This window comes from Porites lutea, chromosome 10, assembly GCF_958299795.1.
Source record: "Porites lutea chromosome 10, jaPorLute2.1, whole genome shotgun sequence".
Classification (NCBI taxonomy): Eukaryota; Metazoa; Cnidaria; class Anthozoa; order Scleractinia; family Poritidae; genus Porites; species Porites lutea.
The window spans coordinates 26978146-26997082 of NC_133210.1; the positions used below are offsets into that span (position 1 = coordinate 26978146).

An 18937-nucleotide genomic window follows, 5' to 3' on the forward strand; every position below is an offset into this window, starting at 1 on the left:
AACTGGACAACTAGCATGGGACTATGTACAAGATTAGGAGATGAAAGCTGACACCCTTGTAGAATTCTTCATTCTCGGCTGTTCCTACAGATTAGTTTCATCAATAAATCATGTTGAAAGAAACCCTTGACTAAACATGTATGAAGGAGATAGTTTGTAGAGAAGCTGTGTTGCTGTGTTGATGGAGGAATTGACAAACCGTACACTGTACACACAGTACCTACCAATCAAAGGAGTCTCCGTTATATGTCACAAAGATATTTGGTTTGACTTCAAGTATATGCTCAAAGAATCGCTGTAGGAGGCTTGCCTTAGAGAAGAATAAAAGAGTTATTTTTTCTCTGTCAGGGTGCAAAGAAAATCATTTTTACAACTTGCCATTCAGGCAAGCTGAAGCTAACATTTACTAGCCCAGACGTCATTTCAACTAGCCTTAAAAACTAGCAGAATTTATTTCACAGTTCTTCTGTTATTCGAATTCCTCAAAAGACGTCACTTGCCCATCAGGAAAAGTTAAAAACAGAATTCACTAGCCCAATGGCAAAATCCATAAGCCACAGGCTATCAGACACTACTTTCTGTGCATGCTGTCTGTGAAGTTCTATTGCAAAAGAAAGACAAGTAGGAAGTGAAACTGGAACATTATTAGGGCCTGGGAGGGTGGAGTGGGGTCAAACGAGGGAACAGCCTGATATCCCCACAGTGCAATTTGCATGGAATGCTTATGTCTAAAAAAACCATCCCCAACCAACCAATCAAAAAATGTATATATTCTGCTAACATACGACTGCAAACTTTTACCTCATCTGGTTCATTAATTACTGTAAATTGTCCTTCATATTCAGGTTTGGGAGTGTACTCAAAATCTTCAATGTCTTCTGATACTATCTCTCTGTTAATAATCAAAAAGCCCTGCAAAAAATGTTAATTTCTTATGTTGAATGTTAGCCACCATTTATTACTCCAACTTTTGTTGGCACACGCAGATCGATCTTGATCAGTTAATACAAATAAAAAATATCACTCAACACAATAATTAGTATTTCACTCTAAAATGCCACTAAATCTATGTTCATTCACACTGCCCTGTGTGGATTGCTTTTCCTGAACTTAAATTATTAAGACATACATCTTTAGAGAAATGGTTTAACAGTATGTGCATGATCATAACTGTTCCAACTGCATCTCTTGACTTTGCACTATGTAAGCTATCTGTGGTGTACCACAAGGAGCTTGGCGGGGCAAGGAGACTCAGGATGCTTAGCATAACTGTAAGGAGAAAGTCCAGGAGCTACTAACTGGAAAAACAGCCAGCTACTGAACTAAGACAACCCGACAAAGATATGGTGTTTGTCATCACATTTAAGAAAGAAGAGTCTTACCTGGCCATCAATCATGTAAGAAATCATCATAATGGAGTCTGTGCTAGAATCAGGAAACTTCAGTGGCAACTTTGTCGTCTCAATATCAAATGCCAGTACCACAGGATCCTTGAGAGGAAAATCCAGATAAACATTGTTAGTTTATATTCATACATATGAAACAGTACTTCAAAAACTCATTGATAATTCATAAAGAAAAAACAAAATAAATTGATGCTTAATTAGTGTCTTTATATCTGACAAAGACACGGCTAAACTTTACGTCCAATTTTTTAGACCAAAAGAACCCCAAATCTAAATATTAGTGCAAGAATGAGTTGATCTATATCTGAGATTTTGAAGCCGATCAAAAAAGTCACAGTCGTGTATTATCAGGTGTAAAAACTCTTGGCTTCACCTAGCGTCCTGATAATACGCTCCTGCTCATTTTTTAAACAGTACTTTGTAAGCAAAGCCATGCAAAACCCAGAGGATAACCATACCATAAGTCGACAGAAAATATAACAACACAAATTTCAAAATGGACGTCAGTTTATTCCTCTACACGGAAGACAAAACTTACTGGCCTGTCCAAGAGATCATCTCTTAGTGCGAGCTCGGCATGAATTCCACCACGCACTTTCACATTATACCAGTGACCCTTGAACAGGAGAGAAATTAACATTTTAATATTAGCTTTATTTTTTACTACTTTTGCTTTAAGTCATAAGACAAAAACTGCAAATTTAACTCACCACAAAAATTTTGAGGTCAATTGCTACCCTCACATGGTACGGCACATCATACTCCCTAAAAACAAAAACAATTATTACAACTTTAATAATTTATTCTTTGTTACCCTGTGACGTTAATGGGTCACCAAACATACTGCTATTTATTATATAAACACCAATGAAATACCAGGTGAGCTTTTGCGCAAAAACTTGATATCTTCACATGTGAAAATATCACCGTTGTTATGGCTACATGATAAATCATGCCTTTCACACAAAAAACTGTTAAAGTGAAATGGTTTGGTATTTCATTGGTGTTTATAATGGAACATTACATGGCAGCTTGGAGATACAAAATTTCTCTTCTTGTGTTGAAAAAATATTTCACTCGTTTGCTGCGCTCACTCATGAAATATTTTTCAACACTCGAAGAGAAATTTCATATCTCCGCGCGGCCATGTAATATCCTCCATATGTTACAGGTCAAAATTTAATTCAGGTAAATTTTTTAACCTAGGTTGATTCTCAATTTCCTTCATGAATAATAATATTAGGGCTAGGAGACCAAGGAAACTGGTAACCAGCCTACAACGGGCGACAAAATCAGTTGAGATACTTCGCCAAAATGGGGCTTTTGGATGTTTTACTGACTTCAAAAGGGGAAAATAAAGCTTTTCCTCCCCCATCCCGTCCATGCAATGTTGTGCCGCTGTTCAAGCTACCGATGGAAAACAACAAACAACCCAACTTTGAATGGAGGGGAGGGGGGAGGGGTGTGAACTCTTTTGTTCTCTGAAGTTACCCTATTTGAGTGCAATGTCTCAACAATTTTGTCGCCGATTTTAGGTTGAAAATTACTTGAGTAAGTAAGGTGATTTTTTAAATTTTTGTCATACTCAGAAATCCTGGTTACCTGATGTCAATAACATTAGACATCTGATCAGCATTTCTTCTGTTAGCGGCAGTCATTTCTTCCTCGTTCATATCAGTGCCCATTACAATGTTGTACGCTGCATTGGTCTTGGCCTGTTCCTTGTTCTTTCTTACAGCTGGCATGATTTCCCTTGAGAAAAGACAACAGTAAAGAAATTTGCAACCTTTTTACTTTTATTGATTCATTTCTACATTTGCTTATGCAAAGAAAGATATTCCACTAGGCACAGTCCAGGTCACTGTGCAAAAAAACAAAAAACAACAGGATCAAAAGTGTCTCCTAGCTTGCACTAATCCCTTAAAAACATTTAATTTGACATTTCTATGTTATTGTAAATTAATGTCGTGATTCCTATGCTGTATTAAATTTAAGCCCGAAGAAAAGACAACTCTCCAGGTTGAAGTAAAAGTGATCAGTATGCTGTTAAAATTCCTAATGTGACAAAAGTGTCCCTGAGCCCAAACTACTCCCCCCAGTGGAGTATACTGCACTGGATTGGGCTGGTAAGGCCAAAAACTTCCCACAAACATAATTATTGTCATGCTTTGTCAAGCAAGGTCTTCCATCTTCTTCTGTCTCCCATCCCGTTACATTGCATAAGTTTACTGTTCTTGATAGAAAAAACCGCATTGACCTGACAGCGAGATTCTACGTTATGGACAATAACACGAATTACATTTCAAACATACCTCTTGACTTTCATCAAGTCATTCACAGTCAAAAATGACAGCTTTATATAGTCTCTCTTTAGTCCCACAAGGTGATTGTTCTAAAAATTAAAGAAAAAAGTATACCACATTAAACAACAAAGAAAAATTTGGTTCCATAAAAATATTATTAACTTTTCCATCCATTTGAAATGTTTCTCCATTTCTCAAATTTCCTGTCTACTTTTTTTTCATAATGCATCTATGCTGACCAAAATTGTTTCGAAGAATTCCATCAATTCCTAGAATCCAATAATACTAGACATCCAACAATTAACAACTTATAGAGCATTTTCAGATGAAATCATAGCAGCCATATTGTTGTACCAAGTCAATCCTGTGGGAGTTTCTCTTTTCTCTTGTAAATACATTATTTTGTTCAAATAAATTTGCGCTTTATATGTGGCTAAATGTAATTTAGGCAAGGTTAAACACGAGACAATGCTGGCCAGTGGTCTCCACCACTAATCGTATATAGGCAGTGTGGGGGTTTAGCAGGGCCTAAGTTATTTTACAGCACTTTCGCAGGAGTCAATCATTTTGCTCACGTTGCTTGTGCATGCAGTAGTTATAGTTGTTTTTTCCCCCAACCCTTCCTCCTCTCTGGATACTGTTTTGGTAAGTATCTGCGCCCCTTTCCACTGAGGTTCTCAGTGTGACGGTGCCTGGTGGGTGCCGCTCTCAGGGTTGTCATGGTTACCTTCTAAGATCGCTTGCTGCCCCCTTCCGCTTCTTCAGGCACCTTCCCCACACCCAACTATTGTTAATGAGTTTCAAGGACAGATGAGTTTTGTATGATATGAGGAACTCTGCAGATGTTACAGGGTGCTAACCTCCAAGGATAAAATTGAATCACCAAACCTAAATACTTACCAAGTCTAGATCTTCTTTAGCTACAGTTTCAATGCTTGCTATCAATCCACCAAACTTTCTGTTCAAAAAAGTTGCAACTTCACGATCGGTGTCCTGTAACATGATAAAACAGCTCCCGGTGTTAGGAATCATATTATGAAATACTATATACGACCTATGACTCTGCTGAGCTTGTAGGTCATGTTTGGCTTCTCAACACTTTGACCTCAATAGTGCCAATTGGTTCTCCAACAATCTGCACATGAGCTCCAGCTGATACTTGCAAACAATGGGAAAGGAATTAACCGCTTGTTTCAGCAGGCATTCATGGGACAGGAACGTGTGACAAACCCCTTAGAACACGCCCTGTTTTATCTTGTATCCAAATTACTTGTAAGTGCCTGCTATGCACATTAGTATAGCTTTGAAAACAGTTACCCATGTACCCCTACCCTTTCCCACTGTGGCTAGACACAGACAGGTGCATAACACTAGTACTTCCATGTGATTATAAAAGACCGGAGAGAAGCTTACCTTCTTTGCAAGGATGTAAAAATAAGGCTTGTAAGGTAAGGCCACCTAAAGGACAAAAAATTAAAAAGAGAACACATATTGAAATGGAGTCCATGGAAACTACTCTATTAACGATCATATTTTCCCAAACTGATCCTGATTTTATTAATCTAATTAATCTGAAATCTCTCCATGCAGATCTCTCTGTGTAACTTAACGAGGAAAAAAATTTGGCCAGCAATGGAACTCTGATTATTACTGTTAACCCTGACTTTTAGCAGTGCTCTTAACTCCTTTCACGTGGGTTATATTTGCCACGCAAAATAAAAAAGGCTCTGGTCCTAGTTGCTGGAAAGGTTTTCTTGGACGATTTCTACCAGATAATTATTTTATTGACACTTGGCCAAACCTAAATCTGCTGCAAAGTTCTCTGTCAGTGAATCGGTGGAGACCAATTTCTTGCTGTTGGAACTTTCTTTCGCATATTTGTGAACCAATAAAGGGTACGGTAAGTCCGCCATTTTGTTTGTTTGACAAACTTGTTACCTGATTAACATTTTAATTGACCTCACAAGGTGGGTTAAATTGAACACGCAGCTTATTCCTAGATTCCGATTAATCATGCTTCCAGGAACCAAATCTAATCGTAGGATAAAATTTATCATGTGATTAGCAGTGTTTAATCCTGGGTTAGCACTGATGGGTTTTCCACGAACTGGCGCCTGATCTCATGTGCAATTTGTTGTTATCATACCCTAAAGCGCCCTCCATCATCCTGAATAAAGTAAAGGTCAACAGCACTGATCAACTTCTTGTCATCATCAATAATTTCTGTCTGAAAATAGAAAAATATACCTTGGTAAGTCTGCAGTAACTTTTTGTAGATATCCTCTTTGGTCTTTTAACACTCCTAGCATATTTATGCTGTTTTAGGAGTATTGTTATTTTAGTAAAATCCAACTAATGGTCAACTATCAATGCTGCATTCTGATTGGTTGAGCTACTACTAGGCTATCTGTTATAGCCCACTAGTAGCGAAAAGCGCCGGCAATGTGGCGGGAAACGAATGATTAAAGTCTATATTTAACTAGCTAAAGTTTGTTTGCCTTGATATTTTTGACCAACTTGTTGGATTTTACTAAAACAATTATTCCTCTCGCCCTCATGGCCTCTGAGTCAATAGCCCATTCGGCCTTCGGTATCATGGGCTATTGACTCGGAGCCCATTCCGGCTCGAGGAATAATTGTTAAAAAGATTTAAGTTTAATGATGATCAAGATCAATCTTCTCATTACAACAGAAAGAAACATACGGGTCCATGAACTCCATAGTGATGTACGTTTTTTCGTACATTTGTACGAAAAAGTAGACAGTTAACTTACTGGGTAAACTGGGTACTTACAAAAGTAGACAGTTAACTTACTGGGTGCATATTCATCAGCCATCCTAGCCTCTCCACTGACTCCTTGTAGCGATCAAAGCCGTACTTAACGTCAAGAACGTCATTAGATTGAATCCTATTCAATCTAGCCTCCGTTGACGCGCCTTCATCAGGCCTACGAGAAAGTTACTAGAAATTAAGTAACAGATAAACAAAAATTTTCAATTTAATTGTTCTTGATCCTTTCATTTTTTCTATTTTGAGAAGTCGAGCGTCTTGTTTTCAAAGGTTTGCACAATACACAAAGTTGACCATCGCAGAACAAATCCAAGATGGCGCCTGTTACCTGGATCGCGAGCGTGAATCGCTATCATCGCCTTGCTCCCCGTCTCCTTTCTTCCTCTTGCCACTATTTAGAAGAACCATGCTTTTAAGGATTTTAACAGCAACCCAAGTTTTTTTTCAGTCAGCCATCGAAAGAAAAGGAAATGTCTGTTTACGACTCAAAACGTGAATACAATCGCGAACACTACCACATTTTAATTTTTTGGCGGGAAACCAGTCTAGATACTGAAACGCATGACTTTAGCTCGAAATCCGCTTTTCTATTGCAGATTTGTCACGTATTCTGTAGTCACGCAATCTCGATGACAAAACTGTGTTGTTTGTCGAAGAGCTGTATATGTTTTATTCAACAAATACCCCAATTAACTTGATAAATACACACAGATTACTTTGTTCTGCAACGTAGAAGATGAGTCGTCCAAAAGGCCATACCCCTGGAATGGACCCGAACGCACACAGATTTTTCGATGGATTTCCATGTTCTGAAGCTATGGAGGCCTCTTACAAGTGCTTGACTGACAATAATTTCGACCACAGCAAGTGCGAAGACTATTTCAGTGCTTACAAGGAGTGCAAAAAACGGTGGTTACAGGCAAAGAGGAAGCACAACAAACTTGAGCTGTTCGGATCGACAGAATAGTAATCAATAATGACCACATGGCCATCTGTTATGAAAGAAAATGTCACGCGACATGATATACGGCCTGTGTTTGCTATACACTCTAAAATCAACTACCAGCCTGTCTTGACTTCTCATATTTCTTTCACGTAATATGAAGTCTTACAAGTACACCGTATGGAACAAACTACATGACATTTTTGAGTCAGTGAATGACCTGTAAATTCTTGTGTTCCCTTTTTTGATCTTATCTTTCTACTTTTGTGGACATTGTGTTACATTTTTGGAAGAAATTTCGACTTCCACGATCTACTTCCGCTTCCGGTCACGCTTCCGGTCACGCCCACACCTTCCTGTTGTAATTGGTCCCTTTGGATCGGAATACAGTTAGCTTTCTCTTTACAGACACCTCTCCAAAATGGTTACCTGCGGTTTGGTCCTGCCGTTATTCAGCTTTTTTCATTTACCCTCTAAACCGGCCAGGGGCGCTGCAAGGGGGGGTGGGGGGGGGGGGGGCGGCATGGGGTGCCCTTGTACCTCCACCCCCTCTGGTGAGAGGCATTCCAATGTTCCCTCATTGACCACCCTGAAAACAAAAGCTAACGGGCCAAGCAAAATCGTGGCAGATACCCCAGATTATGAACCTGCTAGCTTGGGGTGCCTGTGATAGCAAAATCGACGGGCGAGCCGATCAACCAACCGATCAACAGGAGGGCGGAATGGCGTGGAGAAGAGTGGAAGGGTGTGGTGGCTATTTCACTTACCACTTCAGTAGCCTAATAATGTTTCTTTCCACGGGTTAAAAAGATTTATAAGATACTCCTCACAAAATATTGTTTTGCTTTATTTCTTGACTTAAGAAAAACACAAATGATTAAATTTAGAAAAATCATCAAATTGTCATCCACAATGTACATTTGAAATCGTCGAAGTTGGTCTTCACAAATCTTTAGCCTGGTTTTCACTAGGGACCATCTTTTTAGCAACGTAAGCACACATACAAGTGCCAAGAGAACACTTTTAAATCCCTAGTTCTCTTCTGTTTATAAAACTTTCTTTTTTCAAAACTTTGGAGTTTAAATTATCATCGATCCTCCATTTTGTTCTGTTTTGTTCCAAAATGGTAGCATGAATGAAGCTGGAACGAGCGATTTAAGGCTCAGCTTCGTTCCAGTTGTGCTTGCAATGCAATATGCTTCCGTCACTAGTGCAAAACCAGGCTTGAGGAATCACAGAAAATTTCGACGACATTTTCTTGACACAACTTTAAGAGCCAATGTCGGAAAATATCGAGAATCTCAAATCAGTTCCAAAAATTCCAATTTTGGCTGATACCACCCAAACATCCCTTTAGGGGAACTCTTTCAAGAAATGATATTAAGAAATTCCCAAGCGCTTTACATTTTGAGAATTTTAGAAAAGTTCGAAAATTCGCAAAAAATACATTTTTTAATTCAGAAAATGGGTGCAAATTTCAACAGATTTCAACGAAACAGTACAAGCGCGCCAAAGCTCCTATTGACTTGATATTACTCATGCATTTAGCAGACATCCACAGCTTTAAGACCGCATAAAAAGGTCTTGTAAAATTACTATTTTAATATAGTTTCTGGCTTTTATTGTGTGCGCTCTGATTGTGTGTTGCTTTGGCCGTAAAAATAACGCCCAACTTCAACCGTCAAAAGTCGATCCTGGTATGTCACAAATTGAAAAAACTACTATACCAAACGAAAAACCTGTTATTCTTTTAACTACACTTGAAGTTTTAGCTCTGCGAATTTAAACGCTTGCGAGAAATAAAATTTTAACTTGTGCCCCCCAAGTCGCCTGTCCGCGACAAGAACGGGAATGTAAACAAAGGAAAACATATGCAAATCGAGGAGAAAATCACATGGAAGTTATAGCTAGCACATCAAAGCGCAAAAAATTGATGAAAATTCTGTTATCTAATCAATTATTGGTACCTGGGAAGCTACAAAAGCGTAATTGTTCGTCGAATAATCTAAAACAAGGAAAAAAATAAAAAAGAGTGATGGGCCAAAAAAATAATGCAATTGCTCACAAATTTTGATCGGGTGAATTCCCGGTACTGAAGTATCAGGTCTATCAATCATTTCTGTCAACTTCAAAACCCCATTGCAAACTATGTCAGAAAAAAAAAGTTACTTAGATAAAAATGAACTATGAAACCCAAGTCAAAACTATTGTAAATCCGGACCTCTCAACAAAATGGAATTAAAGCGGCTATCAAGACCGCAAACAAACACTAAGCGGACCGTAATAATTGTTTCCCAAATAAAAGAGATTGTTCGTGCTCAAAGCTAAAAGGCATTAAGATGCAAGTATTTCAAAGCAAACATTTACAATAATGGTGAACACACCTTCCTGCAGGGTCCTCAACAGACATCCACCTCTAAGCTTTGAGATTACGAAACACGAATATTGGTTTTCGACGTTCGTCCAGGATTTGTAGAAACTACTGTAATACCCTCCACCCAGTCACAGTGTTAGCAAGTGTTCATATCTTTCTCGTGATGTAAGGCTCTTAAGGTTACCTGAATAAAATGACTTAAAACTAGCGACTAACTGAAAATTGTAATCTGTAGTGTACGTCCGTAAAAAGATTTCGGCGCCAAATGTTGGTTCTCCTAACTTGGTGTGAAGTTACGTGTATGATGATTTGAATAAATTACTCTGCAGCCGCTCACGCAATCTTTCCCGTGTACACGTAATCACCTAATTCTGTACAGTATGTCGAAATCTAAAAAAAACTGCATTGCATAATCGACACATGGTATAACCTACAGCGTTTATAACGAAAGTGTGTGGAAAGAAAAAAATGTTGTGTACTTTTTCGACTCTTGTTGATGGAAATCTTAAATGCGGTGTTAGCCAGGAATATCCTGGTCAATACGAATGTATACCTCTTGGTAAATGCGAACGAGACATCACGAGACATCTGGAAATGTATGGCCTCAGTGAAGATCCATCGTTGGAAAGTGAAAGGAAACTGCTACTAGCTCGTGCAGGTCAGTAAATGACACGTGGTTGAATTTTTACTTTGTTTTGATGTTCTGTCAGCACCTAATATAATTCTAATTCCGAAGGTTTTTTCTAATCAGGAATTTTTTCGCCGGATGTGTCTCATGACCTTATAACTATATGTCCCCGTCATCGGGCGGAATATGGTATAAGATGGAGAACAGGGAAAACTATGTGTTCGGTTCCAAGCCCAATGATCGCACATAAGTCAGCAAAAGTGAAAGGAACACGCAGAATAAGCAGTCAACTATCTTCACTTATTTTGAAGGAAACAGGCCAGCTAATTGTTGTTGGATCGCGTAAGTGATTTTTACGTTTTGTCTTGTAATTTTACTGAAATTCTTATGAGCGATTGAACGCTTTGACTCTGTTAGTAACAAACAGCGGTTGGGTAAGGAAGTGATGGAATCCAGGGGTGGTTTATTCTCCAGCTGGAAGTTCGGATTTGTTTTTGATCCTCGGCCGCATGACCTTCAACTTCCTGCGCTTGAGCTTTTCCACATTGCATTTGAGTTCTTTATGGAAAACTGATACCAAGTTCAGGAGCCCATAAGAAGAATCCCATCTCCATTAAGCCACCCCTCAGGGGGGTAAGTCCCCCATCTCTATTAAGCCACCCCTAGGGGCCTTAATCGAGGATTTTCTAACATACTATTATTTCACATTAGCTATTTGCTCGACTTGCTTTGGACATCTGACGAGGGAAGAGGAAAAACATCTAATGGGCGCTGGAGCAATAGAGAAGGGATCAGAAGGACCTAAGGAAGCTAAAGCTGAAGAGGAGAAGTTAGAAGGACCTATGGAAAGTGGGGATGAAGTAAAGAATTTAGAAGGACTCTTGGAAACTGGTGATACAAGGCTGGTATGTTGATAAGCCCATAAAATAGGTTATTTACTCAAAATATTTCTCCGTTATTGATTGGCTCAAACCCCTGCCCCCCGCCCCCACCCCCCCCCCCCCCCCGCAACCTCCCCGCTTATTCTTTGTAAACAGCAAACATTGACGACGATTGTGATATCTGGAAAAAGATGTCAATATCACAGGAAAGACGCCAGAAAAAGAAAGGTCAATTGAGAATTACTGGGGTCGAGTCGAGGTTGCCACTAAGCGTAAGCCAGTTCCTGTAATAGATGAATCACCAAAAGAAATGATTTTAGGCAGACCGAGAAAGGTGAATTCGGCCGAGGCTGAAAGGCTGAACTTCAGCCCAATCAAATTTAAAGAAACTGGAAGCTGTAAATAAAGTGCTATCAAACGAGCAAACTGTTCACCTGCGTCTTCGATGAGTTTTTTTTTTTCTCAAACTGTATTATCCTCTTATCCTTACAAAATCGAAAAATGCGGCAAACCGGTTTAAACTGTAATGGGAATTAAAAGGATTCTCTAATTTGTTATTTATTTTAAATGTGTAGGAAACTGAGGAGTCGACATCTGCAGACAGTGATGTCTCTAGTGCTGTCCTTGGTGCATTAAGCAAGTTAGAAATTGCTGATGAGACCTTTTTAAGCCCTGAAACCAGGAGCACAGCGTCTACTCAAAGCGATGAAATTGTTCCCTCTCAAGCAACAGCCGCAGAAATGCAGCGTAGCCTTCTGAATGAGTTCTTGGTGGCTTGGAATATACCGCCGCTTCAAAGAAAATGGTTGGACTTTAGCAGTTGCAGTGAATCCACTAAACAAAGGTATACAAGAAGATCAAGCGACATCGTAGCTGCAGTGCTAAAAACCATTTCTCCCGAAGATGCTGGCCTTATTTGGAGAGCCATGACATCAACAGCTTCCATGAACAAGTTGCTTGGTATTGAAGATATCCCACAAGCAGATCAGCGTTACCTAGAAGCCCTAACAGAAGCGTATAATAACGCCGATAGCTGGGATACCCGCCGACAAATCCTTTCTGTAATGACTGGTGTTGCTGGTTTTAAAATTTTAGCCACCTTCATTCCAGGGCTAACAAGGTACCGGTACTCTATGGCAAATCTGCACCGCCTTCAGTTTGGTCGTGGCGCACCTGTACCTCCTCGGGTCAACAAGAATAAAAGTAGATCTAAAACAGTTAGATCATTTTCTGTGCTTTATCACAAGCCCACATTTAGTACAAGATCTTCCGTTCGGACAGAAACAGTTGACTCTTTCGACGGGTGAAGTCCTTAAAGTCCCCAACGTGATAAGAACCATGATACCTCAACGAATCGTGCGTCAATATACTCAGTACTGTGAAGAGACTGGCTTTAAGCCGTTTAGTCAAAGCACGATGTTGCGCATTTTGTCTCAATGCAGTGCGTCAGTAAGAAAGTCTCTTCAGGGACTCGATTACTATGCCGCGGATGGTACACGAGCATTTGATGACCTGATATCACTGGTGCGTCAAATAAATGAAGTAGAAAGTGACATGGATTGGGAAAGACGAATGATCGAGTCCCTCAAAGCTGCTAAGCTTTATCTAAAAGGAGACTACAAGGTATGTTTTAAGCAAACAGAAAAATTTGATGGTTAATGCATTAATAAATTTGGAGTATTGATAAGTATAGGTACATTTCGCCTCAGTTCCCGCCTAATCGTTAGTTACCTATAAGATACTAGGAGACATCACTGTTTACAAACATTGTAATTTGTAACGAGTGAAACAAAATAGTCTTTTGTTACAAGAACCAAAGCGCTTCTACCCTGGGAGAGACTTTTCTTGCCTGGTTTCCGGTTTCTGTAAAGCCTTAACAGTGAGCCGCATTTTTCTCAAGACTTCGGCCGTCGGCCGACGCCGAGGATTCCCGCAGGCCCTACGCGCGCGGAAAAAAACCCTGGTACCCAGGGCAATGCACTTCTTGTTGGCAAATTAATTATATCAATAGGTAAGGTAAGCTTGAGTATCGCTATATCCCCTTCCCATGTAGGAAAAAGTTTGTGTGAAAAGCGTATAACTTGGGTAGCCAGCACATACAGGCGCAAAAAATGTGAACCGCTGTTGTGGAGTGTAGGTGATCGCCCGAAATAAGTTGATTAAATGAGGCTTATTGCTTTTGCAATGAATTGATTTGTTTGCAGGTGCATTTGGAGAAGGAAGCTAGCATACCAGATCACTGTGTAGCGTTTTCATTGAGCGATGCTAGCGATCCAGACTACCAGGTGCAGTGCCAACACAATCACGAAGATATCTGTGAGCAGTGTGAAGCGCTAAACGAAACTTTAAGGGAAATTGACAGTCGCATTAACTGTTGCCATTTTTCATCTGATGACGAGCGTGAAGAAGCGATTTACATTATGCAGTCATCGAAGCTTGCCATCCGTTCATGGCAGTGCCACATATTACGATCATTTAATCAAGACCAAGCCCGACTGGACTTTCTTGACCTTCTTGACAATGAGACAGTACTGATTGTCAACGACTGGGCAATGAAGTTTCTCCCACAGAGGTACCGAGAATCGCAGTCTGACTGGTTCGGAAAGCGTGGCATATCTTGGCACATTTCCGTGGTCTATAGAAGATCTGACAGTCAGTTACAGTGGCAAGGATATGTTCACATCATCCAGTCATGCAGTCAGGACAGTACCTCGGTGATATCAATCATGCAGGATGTGCTTCGCTCTGTCAAATCTGAGTATCCAAACGTAACGAAGGCCTATTTTCGGCAGGATAACGCTGGATGCTATCATTCGTCCGCAACGATCCTTGCGTGCCCTGTAGTTTCGAGTTCTACAGGAGTCCAGATCAGACGCATTGATTTCAGTGATCCACAAGGCGGTAAGGGAGCTGCAGATCGCCTTGCGGCCACATGTAAGGCTCACGTGCGCATTTTCATCAATGAAGGCCATGATGTCACGAATGCCACTCAATTAAAAGACGCTCTTGTCTCACATGGAGGAATTGATGGCGTCCGCGTAGCGTGTCTGGATGCAATCACAACGGCATCACCAATCAGCGAACCAGCGAAGATCCACAATGTCAGTAAACTCAACAACTTTGAGTTTACAGAAGGTGGTATCAAAGCATGGAGGGCATATGACATTGGCAGAGGAAAAGAAATCAAAGCCGATACCTCGACAACAGGTAACGCACAGTCTTAAAGTTTTGGTTTTTGTTGTTTGTATTTGGGACCCTCGACTATTTTAAAATTTTCATTAAAAAAAACTTAAGGATAGCTAAGAAACCCCTACGTAACCGGGGAGATCAACTCAAAAGCAATAAGAGCAATGGAAAAAATAATACCGATATAGCAATACATACAAAGCTCCTAAAACTGAAACACAATAAAATAATATCTATCTCTACACTGAATTTATTCGTTTACCCAGTGTCGTTTTGACACTTATAAATTTCCCTATTTACAGAATCCGAAAACAGGTGGCTAGAATCTACATTTTCTCCGGGAAAATTCAAGTCTTTCGGCCATAAAGAGAAAAAGCATGTTGACGACGACGAGTGTCCCAAAACAAGAAAGAGTTCCAGTGACGTACAGGAGAGTCAGACCAACCATGGTTTATACACTTGCCCCGAGAGTGGATGTACAAGGGTTTTCCAAAGACATTCGGCATTAACGAAACATCTGTCCTCTGAGAAATGCATACGGTCCTTGGAAAAACACACTCTTATGGATCTTGCTAAGCTTGGCTATCAGCAGGTTTTAGAAGAGGGTGTCGGTGTCGTGCCAACCTTAAGAACCACCAGCGTTGCAAACAAACAATCCAGAGAACGTTTAACAGAGGGATGGGCGTTGCGACCAGCTAAGAAGGCGTACCGTTTTAGTGAAAAGCAGAAGGCCTACCTCACTGCTAAATTCAACATTGGTCAGTCCACTGGACGGAAAGTCGACGCAAGTCTTGTAGCACGTGATATGAGACGTGCCCATGGTTCGAATGGCGAGCGGCTTTTTAAATCAACCGAATTTCTGACCTCTCAGCAGATATCTTCATATTTCTCTCGCCTTTCCGCGACAACTCGCCAACAGACCCTCACCCATGAAGCCGACCTTACCGCCATTGAAGATGAAATAAATTTTTCTACGGCCAGAGACCAAGTGATGGCTACTGTCACACTCCAACATCCCATTGTTTTTGACCAGTACAACATCTGTGCCATGGCAGAAGAAGACACATTAAAGAGCTTGAAGGTTTCGTTGCTTCAGGTGATTTGTCAAGGCCTCAATCTTGACATTCCCGATCAACCAATTCGCCGTAAAGCTCCATACCTGAAGTTGCTCAAAGAAGCCATCAGTAATTGTGGATGCCAAAGCCAAGGCTGAAATTGTGTACTGAATAGGTGACGCTAGTCCGGGGGGGGAGGGGTACTCCTGAAAATTCTTGGTGGGGGTGTGCCGCCCGTTTCTCCTAATTCTGACCCTACTCCAGACCAAAAAATGTCATTTTCCACACCCGTTTTCAGACCCGACCACTAAAATCCATACTCGTTTTCAGACCTGGCCTTTAGGTAAAAATTATGTTATCATTACTTAGATTAAAGCGTAAACAAAAAAAATTAAATCCATCTCGAATTCGCATAATTATCTTTCTTTCTTTCTCATCTGGAATTGAAACGACAAAAACTTTCATACACTCCCGTAGTTCCTTCGAAAACCATACCCGATTCCGTACCAAAATGGGCAAAGTGTGTACCCGTTTTCAGACCAAAAAGGCCCAAAAACCCTACCCTTTGGGGCGGCACATACCTATATGGCTTGTATAAGGGAGAACCCCCCCTCCCGGGACTAAGTCCTGTCCCCATTTTTTACTTGGCACCAATCTGTATCGGTCGTTTTTTAAGTGATATTTTACGAAAGTAAAGAAAAATAAGTGGAGATCTTAGACTCGGTTTGGGCCGCTGCTATTGTTAAACTTTTCGGAATTTTGACGGGTCGATGTGGTAGTCAAAAAGTAGAGAGGTAAGGGAGAGAGATTAGGATAGGAAAGGTACCGTGGGGTTTGACCGTGGGTTCCGATTTTCTTTCTTTCTAATAGAAACACTCTCAATAACAGGTCAAAAAGTTTCTAAGTGTCTTAAAAATGGCAGCGACCGTTTACGAAAGGGACAACTGCTTCGCCGCTCCCTCCTCTCTGAGAACAGACTTTTGGAGGAGGAGCGCGGGCTCATTTCCTAAGCAACTGCTGGTAATCGAGCCTACGAAAATCTCAAATACTTTAGTTGTAAGAGACGGACCATTACAAAAGTTATGAGGGGGGGGGGGGGGGGGGTTGGGGGTGGAGTATTCTAGAGCCGTATGTCGAAGAATACTTTTTCGTTGACATTTCCCTTGCTTGAACTTTGTTAGGCCAATGCAAGAGTATTTTTAAGGCTACTCGGCGTGCATGAAGTATTTTTTCAGAATTTTTCCTTGCACGAATATATATAGAATTTATATAACCTCAAAAAACAGGAAAAAACGACTCTTGCCGATATTTTATCTATATTAAAAGACTTCGTCAGGGCAATTAAATATATTTTTGTAATTCTTTCCCACTCCAGAACTTTTTTAATGATCTGTCCCTTTCCCTATAAAAATAGAGCAGTGCGTGGCAGAGATTTACCACACACCCGAAGAGGTACTCTACATGGGCCCTCTTTAACTGGTGTCAAACACTTTTTAGGATTAATACCCTTAAGGGTCATTGAAAGATATCACCAAAGCTCTCATGACTCTTGCGTGGTTTCTTCTTCTTTCTTTCCTTTCCCTAACTCTAGGGATGTCGGAAGAAGAATTACCCTGGAAAGGGGCTTGACAGCTCCGGCATGGGTACGATTGGCACCCCTATTCAGGGAAGAACCTCCACCTAGACCTCCACCTCCGACCGACCCACCTTCACGAGAGGGAGGGCGACGGGAAACGAAACATTTTATGGGGATGGCCTAATAAAGTAGAAGTTAGTTACGATTTGGATCTGTCATACAGCGGGAAATTCTGAATACAAGATGATGTTTTTGTTAATGAAAATTTAAACGGAGATGGCTTGTGTGCTCCAGGAGATTCTGTTAGTTTTGATTGCACAGTCCTTCTTTATTCATTGACAATTGTGCGATGTTTTGCAGGTGACTACCTTAAGAGAAATAACTAAATAATATGTTTTGTATTTCATTTTCACAAACCGTGTACAGCAAGCAAAACACGTGACTTGAAAAATGTGACAGGTAACACAACACCAAAAAAACGAGATGAATTGACTTCTTCGTTTTCTGTGTTTATGGGAGGTTTATTAACTCACTATCTATAGTTCTAGTAAACAAATAAGTTAGTCTTTTTTTATGAAATGTATAAACAAGACGGAGGGTTTTACTCTTCTCCTGTGGAACTTGGAACATGTAACACGACATAAGATCAGTAAGTAAACATTCCTGGTATTTACATAATTAAAACTTTGCGATGCGGGAAATCTAATTCTCAAGTTAGCATTATACTTTTTAAAGATTATTGTAATATATGTTTTATTTCGTTGAATCTTGTTTCGGTTTTTTGGACTTAACATTGAGTACGATAGCCAAGGGACGGACATTTAAAATGGAACTGTCGATGGCCTCTGTCATTTTATTTCTTATCTCTTTTAATTTTAAGGGTCACTTGTAAAAATAAACTTACAATGGTTCATTTCTATCATACCTCAAAATATCAGTCTACTTTTACTGACATTGTTTGCTTGCTCTATGGTGCATTTTGAAAGCTTCTGTAGAAGCTTTTTTATCTCCGGAACCATACACACGAGTTCCGATGCATCCGAGGCGATTTCATGACCCTAGCCCTCCGGCCCTTTTTATAGCTTTTTTATTATTATTGGACGGATAATTTCGTTTTATTAGTCTCTCAGATAGAAATACCTGTTAAGGTAACAGAATTCCATCAATTTTTTGCGCTTTGAGGGGTAAGTTATAACTTCCGTATGATTTTCTCCTCGATTTGCATATGTTTTCCTTTGTTTACATTCCCGTTCTTGTCGCGGACAGGCGACTTGAGGGGCACAAGTTGAAATTTTATTACTCGCACGCGTTTAAATTCGCAGAGCTAAAACTTCAGGTGTAATTAAAAGAATAACAGGTTTTTCGTTTGGAATAGTAGTTTTTTCAATTTGTGACATACCAGGATCGACTTTTGACGGTTGAAGTTGGGCGTTATTTTGACTGCCCAAACAACACGAAATCAGAGCGCACACAATAAAAGCCAGAAACTATATTAAAATAGTTATTTTGCAAAACCTTTTTACGGGGTCTTGAAGCTGTGGATGTCTGCTAAATACATGAGTAATATCAAGTCAATAGGAGCTTTGGCGCGCTTGTACTGTTTCGTTGAAATATGTTGAAATTTGCACCCGTTTCCCGAATTAAAAGATGTATTTTTTGCGAATTTTCGAACTTTTCTAAAATTCTCAGAATGTAAAGCGCTTGGGGATTTCTTAATATCGTTTCTTGAAATAGTTCCCCTAAAGGGATGTTTGGGTGGTATCAGCCAAAATTAGAATTTTTGGAACTGATTTG

At 40.1% G+C, this 18937-nt stretch overlaps 2 protein-coding genes across 2 annotated transcripts in view; one reads left to right on the forward strand and one right to left on the reverse strand.

Annotated features, from left to right (window-relative positions):
• LOC140950248 (DNA polymerase epsilon catalytic subunit A-like) overlaps positions 1 to 7037 on the reverse strand; it is a 44213-nt gene extending 37176 nt beyond the window's left edge. Inside the window, exons 1-12 of the mRNA XM_073399456.1 lie at positions 6829 to 7037; positions 6525 to 6657; positions 5856 to 5936; positions 5123 to 5167; positions 4610 to 4702; positions 3719 to 3798; positions 3009 to 3158; positions 2117 to 2171; positions 1945 to 2022; positions 1383 to 1490; positions 802 to 912; positions 225 to 310 (exon numbers count right to left, since the gene is read on the reverse strand). Of these exons, the coding sequence (XP_073255557.1) occupies positions 225 to 310; positions 802 to 912; positions 1383 to 1490; positions 1945 to 2022; positions 2117 to 2171; positions 3009 to 3158; positions 3719 to 3798; positions 4610 to 4702; positions 5123 to 5167; positions 5856 to 5936; positions 6525 to 6657; positions 6829 to 6908 (1100 nt within the window). The 5' untranslated portion in view covers positions 6909 to 7037. The remainder of the gene's footprint in view (positions 1 to 224; positions 311 to 801; positions 913 to 1382; positions 1491 to 1944; positions 2023 to 2116; positions 2172 to 3008; positions 3159 to 3718; positions 3799 to 4609; positions 4703 to 5122; positions 5168 to 5855; positions 5937 to 6524; positions 6658 to 6828) is intronic.
• A 3248-nt stretch (positions 7038 to 10285) lies between these two features.
• On the forward strand, positions 10286 to 16079 carry LOC140949726 (uncharacterized). The gene is made up of 6 exons (XM_073398864.1): positions 10286 to 10475; positions 11157 to 11350; positions 11902 to 12446; positions 12574 to 12949; positions 13531 to 14533; positions 14815 to 16079. Exons 1-6 carry the CDS (start codon positions 10286 to 10288, stop codon positions 15723 to 15725), a joined length of 3219 nt encoding a protein of 1072 aa, XP_073254965.1. The 3' UTR covers positions 15726 to 16079.
• The last annotated feature ends 2858 nt before the right edge of the window (positions 16080 to 18937 follow it).